The sequence below is a fragment of the Canis lupus genome, chromosome 30, assembly GCF_011100685.1.
Source record: "Canis lupus familiaris isolate Mischka breed German Shepherd chromosome 30, alternate assembly UU_Cfam_GSD_1.0, whole genome shotgun sequence".
Lineage (NCBI taxonomy): Eukaryota > Metazoa > Chordata > Mammalia > Carnivora > Canidae > Canis > Canis lupus.
Window position 1 is genome coordinate 22,102,563 of NC_049251.1, and position 18,338 is coordinate 22,120,900.

At 32.1% G+C, this 18,338-nt stretch overlaps 1 protein-coding gene across 13 annotated transcripts in view; it reads right to left on the bottom strand.

Annotated features, from left to right (window-relative positions):
- Nucleotides 1-430: 430 nt before the first annotated feature.
- ZNF280D (zinc finger protein 280D) overlaps nucleotides 431-18,338 on the bottom strand; it is a 293,874-nt gene continuing 275,966 nt past the window's right edge. For 10 of the 13 annotated variants that reach the window (XM_038580505.1, XM_038580503.1, XM_038580511.1 and 7 more), the window contains 2 exons: nucleotides 6,318-6,373; nucleotides 431-3,423 (listed from right to left, as the gene is read on the bottom strand). In XM_038580505.1, coding sequence (XP_038436433.1) covers nucleotides 2,802-3,423; nucleotides 6,318-6,373 — 678 coding nt within the window. In that variant the 3' untranslated portion in view covers nucleotides 431-2,801. Of the gene's footprint in view, nucleotides 3,424-4,911; nucleotides 4,981-6,317; nucleotides 6,374-13,737; nucleotides 16,077-18,338 lie in introns of those variants that run through there. The other 3 variants (XR_005381695.1, XR_005381696.1, XR_005381697.1) reach the window with 3 other exon arrangements.

Sequence of the window (18,338 nt, forward strand, 5' to 3'; positions counted from 1 at the left end):
CTCATCTTTTTACTTGTAGCTAAAATGAGGTGACTTGTATCTTGTCACTTCCTTTTTAAAATGTTTAGAATGTTCTTAAACATTTTATTGGATGAAAAACATTCCAATTTCCTCCCTAAAACATTGGAGAGACGCAAAAAGGAGAAAAAATAATACAAATAAAGATGGCAATCAGATTTTCAATATGAAATAAAAGTAAATCCCACAAAATGAATATAATGCTTCTTATTGTCATTGAACTGCACTTAGAATAAATCATAATTTTATTGTTAGGTAACAGAGAAGGAACCATGACACACCAAGGCACCTTGGTGGTAGTTCTGAGGCAAACAGTCACTAGAGTGCATCACTGGCTCTCACTGTCATATTAAGGTAGTCTAAGCACCCTAAAGCAGGCACAGGCAAACCACAATCCATGGGCCAAACATTCTTGTTTTGTAAATAAAGTTTTATTGGAACACAAACAGGCTATCATTTACATTGCATCTACAGCTGTTTTCAAGCTACAAGGACAAGTTGAATAATTGTGACCACATGGCCCACAATTATTTACTATCTGGCCCTACACAGAAAGTTTGCTGACCACTGTTCTAAAGCACTGCTACTCAAAGGTTTGGTTTACACATCTGAACTTTTTTGCTACTGAACGGAATGAGATGAGATGGTGTGAGAATATAAACCAATTATGTTACAAGTACAATGGTTATTTCAACTACACTCTTGTTTTCATTGCCAGGCTTTCTCAGTGAAGGACTTACAGTTTGGTTCAGGTTCCTTTTCTCATACTGGATAGGTATAAACAGCTCATTGATTAGCTACTTTGAATACCATGACTCTAAAGGTATATAGCCACAGCAGAAGGAACTACCCAAAGCTCAAAGGGATAACAGTGTCATTTAGAGACTTATCTTGGCACAGTGATCTAGGGTTTTGTAGCATTAGGTGATAGGTGTGGTAACTAATTAAATAGGATTCAGAAAATGGTTTTTATAGACTTTCTTCTCTTTACTCTTCCTAAGATTTACATTATTCCAAAAATCTTGTCTGCTATAGATTTATGTTTCAGCAAGGTGAAGTGTAACAACTAAAGTCCCCCTCTCCCTATCTTTTCTTAGTAGCAGGAAAGATGAAAATATTTGACCTCCAAAAACAGCTTTTCAAGAAAGTCAGTCAATAATATATTTTGCCCATTTAGCCTCTTTAATTTGCTGAGCAGATAGAAAACTATAATAGTAAATTATATTTCTCTTGAAGTAAAAGAATTTTTAAAGCAAATCTATTCTCTGCAAATATTAACAGTATTTTATCCCATACTTTAAGTCCTAACTTAAAATAAATCATGCATCAATTAAAGAATACAGAATGAAATCCTACCGCTAACTTTAACATGAAATTTCCTTGAACAAATACACAATTTCTAAAGGCGCCAAAGGTAATTTGACTCAAGTAGCTTTCTGAAAAATAAAATTATTCAGGGACAGATTTTTATTGCAAATATTTACTCAAAAACTACTATATACAGCAGAATTTTAATAGCCATTTAAAACATTTAACATTCAGTGAAACAAAATTTAAGAATTCAAAGCACATTTAGGAAGTAAAAATGTAGCATTTTAAATAAAATTTTTTAGTACTTTAAAGCAAACTACCGTTATTCATATTATTTATTTCTATATCTATTATTTTCTAGATGATAAAAAACAACTGAAAAATCAATTTAGCAGCCATTTTATGGATAAAATAGGATATGGATAAATTAGGCTAAATATCCCAAACCAATTTTTTACATCACTGCTTTAAAAGGTCCCATTTGAAGTTTCTATTATACAATTAAAGAAAAAGTCACTTAAACATGGCATGAGCCAGGACATGTTTTCAGTTTACTGCTTTACAATATCTACATTATACCATACTTTGGTTTGGTTTCCAGACCATTTTTATGGGTCTATTTCTAAAGATCATTAAAACAATATTAAAAACATAATAGCTATAAGGGTTTCAACAATGGGTTTCTATTTTATACAACTAGCACATCAAGGATTTCTGCACAGCTTACACACTGACAAAAAGCACAAATATAAATTTATATTTTAATTATTTCACTTTCACTGAAAGTTTAATTAAGGTAAGCTTACAGCCTGGCAGGCTAACACTTGTACGGAGGTACACAGATTGAAATATTCTGTTTACATGCTTCTGACAGTCTGGAATGTTATATTAAATCCAAAATTAATTTTATGTTCATCCAAATGCTCATTGGATCAATTAATTTAGCACTCTAAGCATGCTCCATTTACCAGCATCATACTCAAAATGAAGCCTTCATTAACAATGCCTATCAGCCATTATTTTAAATCAATTATCCCCAAAAGGCATGTGGTTTCTAGATCTTTTCCTTTAAATTAACTGAAAAGTTTAGATAGGTAATAAGAACTTTTAGCTTAGGACTGATGGAAGTTTCAAAAGCTTTATTATTATAATTAATATTCTAATAATCAATTCATACTAGCCACCAAGTTCTCCTCACAAACTGTTAAATTAAGACTTCTTTTGCAAACTTAACTTCCATTAAAATCCTATTATGTTTTAAAAGCTTCTTGGAAATCCATACAGATCATGCTATTATCAGTGAACTGATTTAATAACCTGGGTTGAACATACAGGTAGAGTGTGTATGAATGACTTCCTTCGCATTTTTCTCTTTCTGAACTCTTATGTAACAGCACCACTGACCTCATCTGATAGCACTGCTCCAAATGTTCTTACCGTTGGTACATTAAACTTAGAATGACTAATACATTTCAACTTCTTTCTTTTTCATCTGCCAGGTCTACTGTTGTCTCTTTTGTGCTAGGGCTATTTTCTCCGGGAACACTGTCAGTTTGATCAGACACTACTTCGTCAGTCTTGGCTGAAGGATCACCACTACCTTTCTGAAGAATTTCTGTGGCTTCGTACTCAAGTACCTCTGATGGAGTCAAAGGTTCTAAATGAATACTGCCTTGCTCACTAACATCAGAACTAACAGATTCAGGTTCATCTCTTTTTCTCAAAAACTGATCAATGCTAACATCAGCAGATGTTAACCGCAAATCCTTAATATTCTTTGAAGAAAACCTAGTTTCACTGGAGTTGGAATCTTCAATCTGATCACATGAAATTATGTTCCCTGAACTCTGACACATCTTCAACTCTGTTTTCTGACAAATGTGCTCTATTTGTTTTTCCTTTTCTACTTTATCTGCATCAATATTTGAATCATGACTGAAGATATTCTTTAACCCAGTTTTCTGGTCTTCAAGACAGGTATCATTTTCCTTATTTGAAACTGTTATGCTTTCTTCACTTTTTGTTGCTAATGAGCCTTCAAATGAATTTGTATCACATCCATTTTTTTCTTCCTCTGAAGCTTTATCTTGTTTACTGAAAAAATAAAACCATTTATTAACTATTCCTTCATAACACAATGTATTTGAATGCTATCAAAATAAAGACATGCTCTTAAAAAAATCGCCAAAAAGGAAGAAAATAATCCAGGTCCCAAGTCCTTGTCATGTTACAGTTTAGGAGTGGCCATTTTCTTAGGCAAGAGAGTGAGAAACTCCAGAGTCACATCTTAAAAAGAGACCTGGGTAATCTATCAAAACTGGTTTTAGTCCTGGTAATCATTACTTTTATCTGTTCACACCCTTGCCTGTCTTTAAAATCTATGCATTCTTATTAACTTGTATGATTACTTTAAATAAGAAATAAATATATTTGGAAAAAACTTTTTAAAATGATTATATATCCTCCTAGAATGTCCCTCCCTATGCAAAATCAAGTAAGCATTCATAAACATTTCTCTAATTTTTAACATTCTAACTTAAAAAACAAAAACATGCCTAAAAATATGTAAATATACAATATTCATACATACATAAATATATGTGTTTGTAAACATAAATGTTCATGTGTATATGAGTGTGTCTATGTGTTCACTCTTACCCTGGCACGTTAACAGAAGCTACATAGTGAATCATAAAAAATTAGAAACAGTATATTAAAGAGGGTCTCCAGCTCCTTATCTGTTACAATACTTATATCACTAAAAATAAGTTTAGTGATTACAGGTATCTTATTTCTTCTATTAATCCAACCTGAAATTTGGACTTTTTCTGAATGAATTAACAAAATATCAAAGCAATGTTACCAAATGGTCATTTATTATTTATTAATTTATATTTATCAAGTTAAATAAGTCTGCTACTTATTTTGTTCTAATCTGTCTTTAGATTATTCTTGGGCCAATACCACCTAGTCTTACCAATTATAGACTAACAATGTACTTTATTATTTAATAGAGCAAATCACTTACTTTCCACTACTTTTCTAAGTTTAATAGTTTAAAAATGTAAAAGACATTTGTACAAGGATGTTCATAAAAACAATGTTTAAATAGCAAATACAGAGGGGTGCCTGGGTGGCTCAGTTAGTTAAACATCTACCTTGGGCTCAGGTCATGATCCTGGGGTCCTGAGATTGAGCCCCATGTTGTGCTCTCTGCTCAGTGGGGAGTCTGCTTCTCCCTCTCCCACTACCCCTCCAACTTGTAGTTGCTCTCTCTCAAGTAAATACATCAGGGTAGTAAATAGAAAAATATAAATCTTCTTTTAAACATCGTTGGTTTCCAAACCAAATCCCATTAGGATTTTTTAAACTAAATATTCATTATTAAACTTATAAATTAATTTGGAAATGGCTTATCACACATTAGTTATTTCCTATCACAGTAAGTTTTCATTTTTCTTCATTTGGATCCTGCACATTTCTCTTTTTTGTTGTTATTGTGAATTAACTCTTTTGTCCATTATATTTTATAATCATATGTTATTGGTATACTGAAAGATTCAGATTTTTGTACCAACCTACCTTAATTAATACTCTCATTAATTTCATTCTTAGCTCATTTTCTTGGATCTTATAGGTCAGTTACACCATCTGCAAACAATTACAACATTTTCCTCATTTAAATTTACATAACTATTATTTTTGTTCAGATTTTATTGAACTAACTACAATTTATAGAAAAATTTAAATTATAGAGAGGTGATTAGTCTGCTTTTTCTAATTCCTTTGCTGAATTTTTGTTAACCACTCCCTCTGCCCCCAAATTCTAGGTGAAGAAAGGGCTAGATCATTTTTCTAGTAAAGTCTAAGAGACATCTTCACAAGGCATTATTCCATAATTTTCTTTTCAGGGTCAATAGATTAATTAATCTCATTTGGTTAACAAGCACCCTACACCTTATGCTGTATAGCTGTAAAATACACAGCATAAAGACAGACATGAGGAAATTACTTAATTTAAAAGACAAAATTATCTTTATCTATAGAAATTAAGTTCTAATTAGAATGTTAGATTTTCTTTTGCTAAGAAAGTTTCTAAAATAAGATAAAAACAGAGAGGGAGGCAAACCATACAAAACTCTTAACTATAGGGGAAAAACAGGGTTGATGGAGAAATGGCATAAATGGGTGATGGGCATTAAGGAGGGCACTTGAAAGGATGAGTACTAGGTGTTATATGCAAGTGATGAATCACTAAGTTCTACCCCTGAAACGAATACTATACTACATGTTAAAAAACTTGAATTTAAATAAAATCTTGAAAGAAAAAATGTCTTGTGGTTTTTAGTGTTGATCAGAGCATTAAATTTTTTAAAGCCAATACCTGAAGTTTGAAACTTTTATGTTAAGGTCCCACCACAGAATGAGCTTTATAGCTTTTGAAAATACTTTAGGAAAAAAGATTTTAAGATTAGCTGTTTGCAAAAATTGTCCCCATCTTGTAACTTGTAGGATTCTGTAACTGTTTAATAAGGGCAATTAAAATCTGTTAACATTGTATTTACTAGTAAGTACTTTTTAAAAATTTAACAACTATAAGATGTTTATTTATTTATTAAAAAAAAAGATTTTATTTATTTATTCATGAGAGACATAGAGAGATAGAGAGGGAGAGACTTAGGCAGAGGGAGAAGCAGGCTCCATGCAGGAAGCCCGATGTGGGACTCAATCCCGGGACTTGAGGATCACACCCTGAGCTGAAGGCAGACGCTTAACTGCTGAGCCAACAATCAGATGTTTAAAAGATGTTTAAAGATTTCAAAACTAAGGATCTTCAGTATGTTTTTATTGTATTAAAATTTCAAATTTTTATTTTAACTAAATCTAAAATAACAAAATAAAATCTCAATTAACCAAAATAATGTAGGTCAAGTATTATCTTTTTATATACTTCAATTTCAAGAGATTCAATTTTTCCTTATATTTACCTTTCAGAATTTGATGTTTCTTTTTCTCCTTCAGCCATATTAGGTCTTGCAATTTCCTGAAATGATTAAGAATATGTTTCTTTTATATTCATAGTTAAGCTTAAACTACTTTAATTATACTAAACTTTCTGGATTAAAGGAACTTAAATGTGCAACCTAATATAGCAAAGAAATAGAAAAACAATTTATTAATTGAGGTACATATTATAATAATTTTTTAAATCAAAAGCAGAGTTTAAAAAAATCTTTAAAAAATACCTTTAAGAATTTCAGTATACCAGAAGTTTCTGAATTAAGATCATAAAGCAGTTATCCAGTTATAATAATACCTGCTTTTCTTAGACTCTGTGTAAAATATGCACTATAATGACAATTACTTGAATATAAAACCAGTAAAACACAATTTGAATTTGAGTAACAAGTTGTATACAAAATATTTTATACAAACATATTAAATATAAACATATGAAACATATCTGAAATTACAATTTCATATTTGGAGTGATGTTAACCCTTCCATTGTCAAACCAAGTAGTATGAGTTGATAGACAAATTAAATATTTTGCTTACTTGAAATGTTTTATAGGAAGAAAAGAATACAGTAAAACTTTAGTAAGCCAGAGGCCAGCCTAATAGTTTATAACAATTATCAATTATTAAGCACATACGGTGCATGAGATAGTATGTTAAGAGCTTTACACTGTCTCATTTAATACTAATAGACATTTTCAACTCCATTTTTTAACTCCATTTTTATAATAAGAAATATAACTATGTAGGTTAAGTAGAGAATCACAGGCAATAACCACAATAAATGGTGAAGACTCCAATCTAGGTCTAGCACTTAACTATAGTGATTGAGGCCTGTGAAATTGATAATAGTATACTGATCACATACATTTGTGTTTTTTTACTCTCCTAAAACCCTGCTAAAATGAGGCAGACATAAAACATTTTCATTCATAAAGACCAAAAAAAAAAACAAACAAACAAACAAACAAAAAAAAACCAAAAACCACCAAAGCATAATGATCGTCAATGAGATGTCAACAAATTTTTAGATGGAAAGTGGCTGGAGAAGTTGACTTTGCAGCATGCAAGAAGTTATAATTAAATTATCTGAGCAGGGCAGTGCAAGGAGAAAGGCATCAATTTGCCCAGAGAACTGAAGCAATCTGGTATTTGGAGGAATTCAGTACAAGATCCAGTACATATATAAAAATAAAGCACAAGGACTGCTGAGATCTCTAACTGCTCTTTCCCTAACTCACAACAGATACTTATCATTTCCTGTACCATAAGGGCTAAAAGTTAACTTTCTGACCTAGAGACAATTTAGACTTATGAACACCAGGAATGGCAAAGGGCAGCCATGAGGAACTGGGAGAAAACAGAAAAAATTAGTCAAAGTCCATAAACTGAATAAAGGTCCCCACAGTTCTTCCTGCCTGGCTCCTAGAATGCCAGCAGCTAGAGGAATCAGTCTTCACTCTACCACCAACAGCTGGAATCTAGAAGATTCTTCTTTGGAGAAAATTATCAGCCTCAAGACAGATAAGATTTCCCATAATGACTTTGAAAGCATCTTCCTCAGCAAAGAATCAGTCAGCTCAGCATCTGATTTTCCTATGATGAAGTCTAAACAATCCCCATACAGACTGTGCAGATTGTGCAGAGCATGAATCCAGGAGGATTAACTAACCTTCACATTTTAATCCATGTCAGCAATTCTCCAAGTGTGTTGCGCAGACACCTCGGACCTCCAAGACACTTTCAGGAGGCAGGTGAAGTTAGAATTCTTGGTACAAAAGCAGTAGTGAACAAATATGCTGGCATCTTAACATGAATCAAGGAAGTGGCATTGAACCAAAACTATTCTAGTAATGACTGTAGTTTTTACTGGCAAACACCAGCAGTAAAATTCACTTTATTAAATATCAATCTTTGAGTTCATGTCTTTTGAATATTCTGTGTGATAAAATAGGAAGTATGCATAAAGCACTGCTGTTGTATACTGAAACACTTGGGTCTATGATGGAGTTGTAAGCTGAACTTTGGCAAAGATTTTTCACAGAACATCATTTTTATTTTAAAGGATGACTGTCAAACTATGAATATTTAGACTTGGTTATTTAGGAGATGTTTTCTTGAAAATTGACAAACTGAGCCTATCACATCAAAGATAACTGACAGTGATTATTGCCAGCAATAAAATTCAGACAAATATTAAATTTTAGGAAAACTTGTATTTAGCATTGATTAGATTAATGCTAATATTAATGAATGACTTGATGTTATACATAAACATGTCAACACTTGCATGATCTATGTAACTCAGTGAACTAATATTTTTCAAATGACTAATCTATGATGTTACAAAATCATGCATGAATAAAAGGTCCAATCAAAGTGTAAGAGAGAGCAATAGATTTTAATGTATCAAAGCATAATAACTTTGATATGGAATCAGATTCTACATTGCAAAAAGCCTTTAAGAAAACTTCCACTTGTCTATTTTTGATGTAGTATCAAAAAAATCACAATTATTTGAAAAGTACTAGGTAAGGCTGGATATTCTTCATATATTTCAACCATAATAACATATCATGATAGACTGAATGCTGAAACATGAGAATCCAGTTTTCTTCTACTTAGACATTACAAAGATATGTAAAAGGATAAAACAATACCAGTCTTCTAACTAAATTTCTTGTGTTGTTATAGTAAATAGTTATTTTTCAGAAAAATGTTATTTATGGAACTATATAGGAGGTTTATTAGTTTGATTTTTAAGTTACAACAGTTTTTAGATCTCATTTTTAATTTCTAATATGTAAATCTAATACTTTTTGAGAGTGTATGTAAATAGTATCCTTTGGATTTCTGCAGTGCACAACTTGTATGACTATATAAGGCAACCTTGTTCCCATTCAACAACAAGCTTTCAATGAACTCTGTAGTGCTTCACTATTTAGTGTATCAGCAGCCAAAGATCACCATACCATTGAAGACATCCTTTATTTTTTAATTTTTTAAAAAATATTTTATTATTTATTTGAGAGAGAGAGAGAGAGAACTAGAGGGAGAGGGAGAGAGAATCTGAAGCAGACTCTGTGCTAAACGCAGAGCGTGACTTGGAGCTTAATCTCACAACCATGATATCATGACCTGAGCTGAAACCAAGAGTCAGACACTTAACCAACTGAGCTACCAAGGCACCTCTGAAGACATCTTTTAACATCAGAAATAATAAAATAAATAGAAAGGGCATTTTAAAAAGGAGCTAGGAGATAGATATCAGAGGCATTGCTGGGAAACAAGAGGAAAGAAAATATACACTTAATATCCCCAAAGAAGTATGTTATTACATCCACTAAACAAGAAAAAAAATTATGAAGAGAGCAATTGAAGAATAAAAATACTAAAGAGCTCTTCAAAATTAAATATATGACAAATAAGTTTAGAAAATCTTTTTAAAAAGATTGAATGAAAAAGACAAAAAGTTGGAAGGCAAGAAAGAAAATACCATACAATTAAAGGAGTGAACACAAGAAATAGTGTCACATCAATGAATTGAGAGAGAGAGAGAGAGAGAGAGAGAGAGAGAGAGAGAGAGAGAATGAACAAAGAAAAGCGAAAATTTACCAAAGAACTAATACAAGAAAACTTCCCCAAACATCCAAATTACAAAGGCTTATTAAATGCCCACCATAATGAAAGAAAAAAGGATGACTGGAGAACATATCATGAAATTTCAAAACACCAGAAATAGAGATAATCATTAAAGTTGCCAAAAAGAACAAAAGTACCAAAATGAAAAGAAACTGGAGCAAGAATGGCATCAGATTTATCAAAAATAATACTTGTAAAACTGCACAGGAAAAATGATTTCCATGTACTTTAACCAAACTATTATTTATGTAAATACAGTTTAAAATATGCAAGGAATGACAAAAGTTGTTAGAGAACATGTTTTATCAAAATAGGAAGTAAACCAAGAAAAAAGGAACTCCTAGTTCAGAAAATAGAATATCCAATACAATTAAGTAGCAAAGGAAAATCTATGCACCAGGCTTAGAGGTCAACTAGTTTAAACTGAAGGAGATCTGAGAGGAGATATCAGAAATTGTCTCCAACAATTTCTTTTGATGTGTGTGAACATTTGGAAAAAATACTTCCAAATATTAGACAAAAATAATTGCAACATTAAAAAAAAACAGCATTAGGCATGTAGAAAACTAAACAAATGAGTAAAGATATATATTGTTTAACTCTGCAAAATTAAGATAAAGGAAAAAAAATCATAGTAGTACTTCCTGGCTCAATACATAAAAAAGTCTCAAAAATTGTAACTATACTGAGGTCAGTGCTATGCCAAGCCCACTGGAACCTGAGATAGAAGGAAAAATACATATCCTTATTTTTGTGTTTTTTTATTGTGGTAAAATACACATAAAATTTACCATCATAACCACTTTTAAGCGTACAGTTTAGTGGTCCTGAATACGTTCACATTGTTGTGTGACCATCACCACCATCCATCCCCATAACTTCTTTCATCTTGTAAAACTATAATTCTCTACTCATTAAACAATTAACTCCACATTCTCCTCTTCCCCTCAGTCCCTGAACATCACCAGTATACTCTGTCTTTATGATTCTGACTATACTAAGAACCTCATATAAGGGGAATCATACTGTAGGTCTTTCTATGACTGATTAATTTAGCATAATGCATTTAAGGCTTATCCATGTTGTAGCATACTGCAAAATTTCCTTCCTTTTCACAGCTGAACGATTCCATCGTATGTTTAAATCACATTTTGCCTATTCATTCATCTATAGATGGATACTTGGTTTACTTCCGTATCTTAGCTATTGCAAATAATGCCGCTATGAAAATGAGTGTACAAATATCTCCTTTACTCTTTGTTTTCAATTCTTTTGGGAATACTGAGAAGTAGAATTGCTGAATCATATGTATTTTTTCTTTTGAAGAGCCCCAAAGTGTTTTCCACAGTGGTTGTATCATTCTACATTCCCACTAACAGCACACAAGGGTTCCAACTTCTCTACATCCTTGTCAATACTTGTCTTCTGTTTTATTTTTTCTTTAAATAGTACCATCCTAACAGGTATGAGGTGGTATTTCATTGTAGTTTTTATTTGCATTTCTTTAATAATTAGTATTATTGCATATCTTTTCATCTTATTGGCTATGTATATATCTTCTTTGGAGAAAACTCTGTTCAAGTCCTTTACCCATTTTTTAATTGAGTTATTTTTTGTTATTGAGTTTTAAGAGTCCTTTAAATATTCTGAATATTAACCCCTTATCAGATATATGATTTGCAAATATTTTCTTCCTTTTGTAGGTTATCTTTTTATTCTGTGGATAGTGTATCTGATGTACAAAATTTAAAAATTTTCATGAATCTAATTATAATTAGTCTTTTTTTCCCCCTTAACGTGCCTTTGGTGTGATAACCAAGAAATCATTGTCCAATGTCCATGAAGTGTCTATCTTGCTTTTTTCTAAGAATGTTATTGTTTTCAGTCTTACATTAAGGTATTTGACCCAATTTTAGTTTATGTTTGTATGCAGTGTTAGGTAAGGGTCCAACTTCATTCTTTTCCATGTGGATATCCAGTTTTCCCAGCACTGCTTATTGAAAAGACTGTCCTTTCCTCATTGGTCTTAGTCGTCTTGTCAAAAATCATTTCACCCTATATTTGAGTCTTTATTTCTAGACTCTTTATTCTATTCCACTAGTCTATGTGTCTGTCTTTATGCCAATACTACATTGTTTTGATTTCTGTAGCTCTGCAGTAAGTTCTAAATCAGTGTGACTCCTCCAGTTTTGCTTTTCTTTTTCAAAATTGTTTTAGCTACTTGAGGCTCCTTGAGATTCTATATAAATTTTAGGATGGGATTTTCTATTTCTACAAAGGTAAAAAAAAATTCTTTAGGATTTTTGTATGGATTGCAATAAATCTGTAGATTCATTTGGGTGGTATGGGCATTTTAGAAATATTAAGTCTTCCAATCTGTGAACATGGGCTGTGTTTCCATTTATTTATGTTTTAATTTCTTTCAGTAAGATTATATAGTCTTATTTTACAAGTCTTTTTTCCCCTGGTTAATTCCTATTTCATTCTTTTTGATGCTACCATAAATAGAATTATTTTTATAAGTTCCTTTTCAGACTGTTCCATGAATACAGAAATGCAACTGATTTTTGTGTATTGACTTTGTATCCTACGACTTTGCTGAATTCATTTATTAGTTCTAATAAGATTTTCTTCAGTTTCTACATAAACAGGATAATTTTACTTTCTTTTTTCAATTTGGTTGCCTTTTGTTTCTTTTTCTTGACTAATTATTGTTTCTGGGTAGAGCTAAATCTAGCTCTAAATGTCTGTTAAATCTAGTTGGCTTATTAAGCTTTCCTTACTGACATCTGATTGTTCTCTCCATTATTTTAAGTGGGGTATTGAAGACTACACTTGTATTGTAGAACAGTCAATTCTTCCCTTCAATTGTCTCATTTATTTAGGTGATTTGTCATAGGTACACAAACATATGATTGTTATATCTTCCTGCTGTATTGAAATTTATATGCATATATAATGTCTTTCTTTCTAGTAACTTTTTTTTCATTTAGCCTATTTTTGTCTGATATTAGTAAAGACACCCATGCTCCCTCTTGATTATTATTTGCCTGGATTATCTTTTTATTCTTTCATTTTAACTTATCTCTTTAGATCTCAAGCGAGTCTCCCATAGACTGCATGCAGTTGGATCCTGTGTCTTTATCCATTCTGCCAACATCTGTCTTACAATTGGAGAGTTTAATCCATTTACATTTAAATTAATTATTGATAAGGAGGAACTTATATCTGTCATTGTATTATTTTTTATATGCCTTATAACTTTTGGCACACATTTCCTCCACTAACTGTGGAGGAAACTGTGTTTGTTGATTGTGATGAAATGTTTAAATTCTTTTCTCACTTCCTTGGTGTATACTTATTTTTTTGTGCAGTTACCATGGGAATTACATCTAACATTCTAAGGCTGTCACACTCTAATTTGATTTTATACCAGCTTAACTTCAGTAACATAACAAAAACTTTGCTCTGCAGCTCCACCCCCACCCCCCCTTTGGGCTGTTGTCACAAAATTATATCTTTATAAACTGTGTATCCAGACATAATCTGGTAATTATTTTAAGTGCATTCGTTTCTTAAATTATGTAGAAAACAAGATTTGGAGTTGGAAATCAAAGTTATAGTAATGCTAGCTTTACACTATTTTTTTCTTTTAACGAATCTGTCTCTTAATTCATGTAGAAAATAAAAAATAGTTATGAAGCACTGTTATAATAATACTATTTTTTATAATTGCCCATGTACTTACCTTTATTTCTCCATATATCTTGGAGTTACCATGTACTGTCCTTTCATTTCACCATACAGGACTCCTTGAGGATTTCTTGCAGGGCAGACCTAGTGGTCACAAACTCTCTTAGGTTTTATGTCAGAATATCTTACTTTTGAAGGATAGTTTTAACAGATCTAAAATTACTGAATTTTTTTCTTTTAGTACTTTGAATATATTGGTCCACAGCCTTTTGGCCTCCAAAGATTCTGATGAGAAATCTGTTGATAATCTTATTGAGAATCATCTGCATGTGATGATTTGCTTCTCTTGCTACTTTCAAGATTCTTTGCCCTCTCAGGAGTTTGATTATAATGGGTCTCAGAGTGGGTCTTTTTTATTTCTTACTTGGAATTCACTGTGCTTCGTGATGTTTACATTCATGTGTTTCATCAAATTTAGGAAGTTTTCAGTCATTATTTCTTTATGTCTATCTTTGTCTCTGTCAAATATTCTCTGGGATTCCCATAATATGTATGTTGGTCTGCTTAATGATTGGCTCCAACTGCCTTAGGGTCTGTTCATGGTTTCCTCAATCCTTTCTGTTCCTCAGACTCACTACTTTCCATTGTTCTGTCTTCCAAGTTTGCTGATTTCTTTTCTTCTGTCTGCTCAGACTTTCCTTTGAGTCCTCCTAATGAATTTTCATTTGCAGGTAATGTACATTTCAGCCCCAGAATGTCCTTTTGGTTATTTTTCAGATTTTCTCTCTTTAATATTCCCATTTTATTATGATATTGTTTTCTTGACTTTCCCCACATATTCCTTTTGTTCACTGGGCATCTTTAAAATAGTTGTTTTAAAGTCTTTGTCTAGTATATCTGCCATTAGGTCTTCAGGACCAGTTTCTATTGATATTTTTTTCCTTTGAATGGGCCACTTGACTGTTTTGGTGTGTCTTGTGATATTTCCATTGAACACTGGGCATTTGAAACTAATAATGTAGTATCTCTGCAAATCAGATTATACCCCTACCCAATGTCTGATGTTTTTGCTATTTTTGTTTCATTGATTGTTCTAAGCTTCCTCTGTTGCTGAGATAAACATGAGATGTAAACCTAAGATTTTCTCAGGTCTATTCTGAGCTTTTCTCTGGGCAAGTACAACCCATATTTAACCCATATATGTGATTGTTGCTGAATGTCCTAGTCTTTAATGTCAGGCTTCTGAAAGGGGAAAAAGCAAAAAATTAAGGGGGAAAAAAAGGGCACTGTACCTTTAAATCCCCTGGAAGTCACATCAATTATAAAGGGAGGGGCTTGCAACAATGAGGAGAGCTGTAACAACAATGTGCCCACTTCTGTGGAATGCTGTAGTGAGAAGCATCAATTAGTGACAACAGAACAGATCCTTAATATTTGGAAGGTGGTACCATTTTTGGCCAGTCTGGTCCCATAAGCTGTGTGCAAGATGCTCCAGGAACGTGTGCACAGCTGCCTGTCACGTGGCTGAGGGTAGGGGATGGGTAGCTGCCACTGTGCTGAATGCTTAAATTGAGTGATATTGATTGCAACATACTGCCCAAGTCTTCCCCTGCAAGTTGCAGGCATTCAACAGACTCTAGAATTCCAAAATACAGAAATATTCCATTTTACTGCACATCACAAATACTGCCTTTTATTTTACAAATTGAAGATTTATGGCATCCTTGGTGCCATCCAAGCCTGGATGACAGCATATATGTTTAATACTTAGTTCACTGAATGTTTTGAGCCCACTGTTGAGACCTACTGCTCAGAAAAAAAAAAGATTCCTTTTAAAATATTACTGTTCACTGACAATGCACTTGGCCACCCAAGAGCTCTAATGGAGATATACAGTGAGAGTAATAATGTTTTCATTCCTGCTCACACAGCATCCATCCTATAGCCCTGAACCAAGGGATAATTTCAACTTTCAAGTCTTATTATTTCAGAAATACATTTATTATGATTACAGCTGCTTATACATAGTGGTTCTTCTGGTGGATCTGTGTAAAGTCAACCAAAAACCTTCTGGAAAGGATTCATCATTCCAGATGCCATTAAGAAAATCCATGATTCATGGGAAGGATTCAAAATATCAACATGAATGGGAGTTTGCAAGAAGTTGATTCCAACCCTTATGGGTCACTGAGGAGTTCAAGACTTCAGTGGAAGAAGGAACTGCAGGTGTGGTAGAAATAGCAAGAGAACTAGAATTAGAAGTAGAGCCTGAAGATGGGACTGAATTGCTGCAGTCTCATGATAAAACTAATGGTTGAGGTGTTGCTTCTTATGGATGAACAAAAAAGTGGTTTCTTGAGATGGAATCTACTCCTGGTGAAGATGCTGTAAAGACTGTTGAAATGACAACAAAAGATTCAGAATATTACACAAACTTCATTGATAAAGCAGTGGCAGAGTTTAAGAGGGTTGACTCCAATTCTGAAAAAAGTTCTATTAATCAGCCAGTAGCCATCAACATGGAGGCAAGACTTTTCACCAGCAAAACTATTACTGCTTGCTAAAAGCTCTGACAATAGTCAGCATTTTTTGGTAACAGAGTATTTTTAATAAAGGTTATGTACATTGTTCTTTTATATGTAATGATTTTGCATACTTAATAGACTGTAGTATAGTGTAAACATAACTTTTATATGCACTGGAAAACCAAAAAGTTCACCTTACTTGCTTTATTGAAATATTTGCTTTATTGAAGTATCTGGAACCAAACCTGCAAATACCTGTGAGGTATGCCTATAGTTACATGGTAGAGATGTAACTGCCAATGTAACTTGTCTAGGTGAGAAGATAGATTCCTGGTGCTTTCTACTCTGTCATTTTCCCAGAAGCCCAGAATATTTTTTTCCCAAAATATTAATTGAAAAATTGAAAAGCAGGTGTATTGAACTCACAAAAGTAATTGAAGTTTAAACACTTCTACCAAAACCAGAATTTATTATTTCATTTTACTGGCTTTAAGGGAAGCACATGTATCAATACTTTCAAATGTATTTCTTTTCCTATCTTGTTTTCAAATAAGCAAATAGTCATGTTTACCAATTTCTCTTGACAAGTGACAATTTTAAATAATTTAAAACTAACTTCAGCTTACTGAAGTATCTTTTACAGGATGTTACTGTGGCTAGTATTGTTTTAATGTTCTGATAACATTTTGTTAATTGATTAGCTAAATGCAGTTCTTAATTTAATTTTACAATTTGTTGATATTGTGATAAGCTATTCTCATGAAATTTCTATAAAACTTAGCTCATTAAGATATTTAAGAATGGAGTCAGTGGCTGCTTTTTGTAAATCAATGTAATTTATAGAAAATAACTTTTTCCAGTTTAAAAATTCAAAATCTGAGGACTTCATTAAATTTTTCATATATATATTTCAAATATGAAGCTAACACATTAATAATCTCAGTGTCTATTCAATAAGCACGCGTTCCCTATAAAAATCAATACTCTCACTCATTGATTTATACATTTCTAATTTATTTTAATCTAATTTTGAAATTCATGTGAATATTCACCTCTCTTGCTCAAGTTTTATATTCACTGAACACACTTTTAAAATTAGTTTCATTTGTTGTAAGCTAAGGGACAGGCCTTTTATTAAGCATGTAGTTTTATTTATGGTCATTTTTCTGATTGCAGAGTTTTATTAATTCTTGCTACTTTGTTCAAGATATCATCCCATACAGATAATTTGTGTAAAAATCTAATATATTTGTTCCAAGAAGCTCTTGAGTCCAACATAATTTTGATATATCTTTTGATACATATTTTCTTATTTGATAAACATCTTTAATTTGTATGCAAAGTGTATCAAGTGCATTTAATCTTGATGCCTATATCTATATGTGATTTTAATTTTAGAATAGACAAGAATGTTCCATCTGCTTTTGAATTACCCCACTCCCAAAATACATATCCTTTCTACAATACTAAAAAAGATTAAAAAAAAAGATAATCATATTTGAATTCACAGATGAAGTATTTTATAATTATGAGCTGAGCAAGGCACAAATTTGGCATAATTGTTTCTTGGGAGAAATACTGGCTTATATGCCCTTGTATACATTTGCCAAATCTGCCCCATTATCATATCCCTGGCCAGGACAATTTTTAAATAATCTTTTTCTAACTTATCAAGTTTCATAAGCTTGACTATATCTACTTTTTCTTTAAAACAAAAACTGTTTTATTGAGATAAAATTGTCCAGTTTTTCCTTCCTTTTGTTTCAATCAAGTCAAATAAAACTCTCCCCTTACAATGATATCATTTTAATGTAAATATACCTAATCATCAGACACATTTATTCATAAGGAAATATATTACAAAGAATAAGAACATGTATTTTTTTATTCTCCATAGTATTTCAGATTTAACATGATTGCTAATATAGAATTACACATTTTTAAAACTTTACTAGACAAAACAGAATCCTTTTTAATGACTAGCTGTATGATTATAAGCTCCTATAAGTTCAAGTGAATGCAGAAACAATAGTTTCCCATGGTCCTCTAAGAGAGAAATAATTTTGTATAAAGCACACATTTAACATCACTGATACATATTTTATCACATTCTGTAAGACATCATCTATTA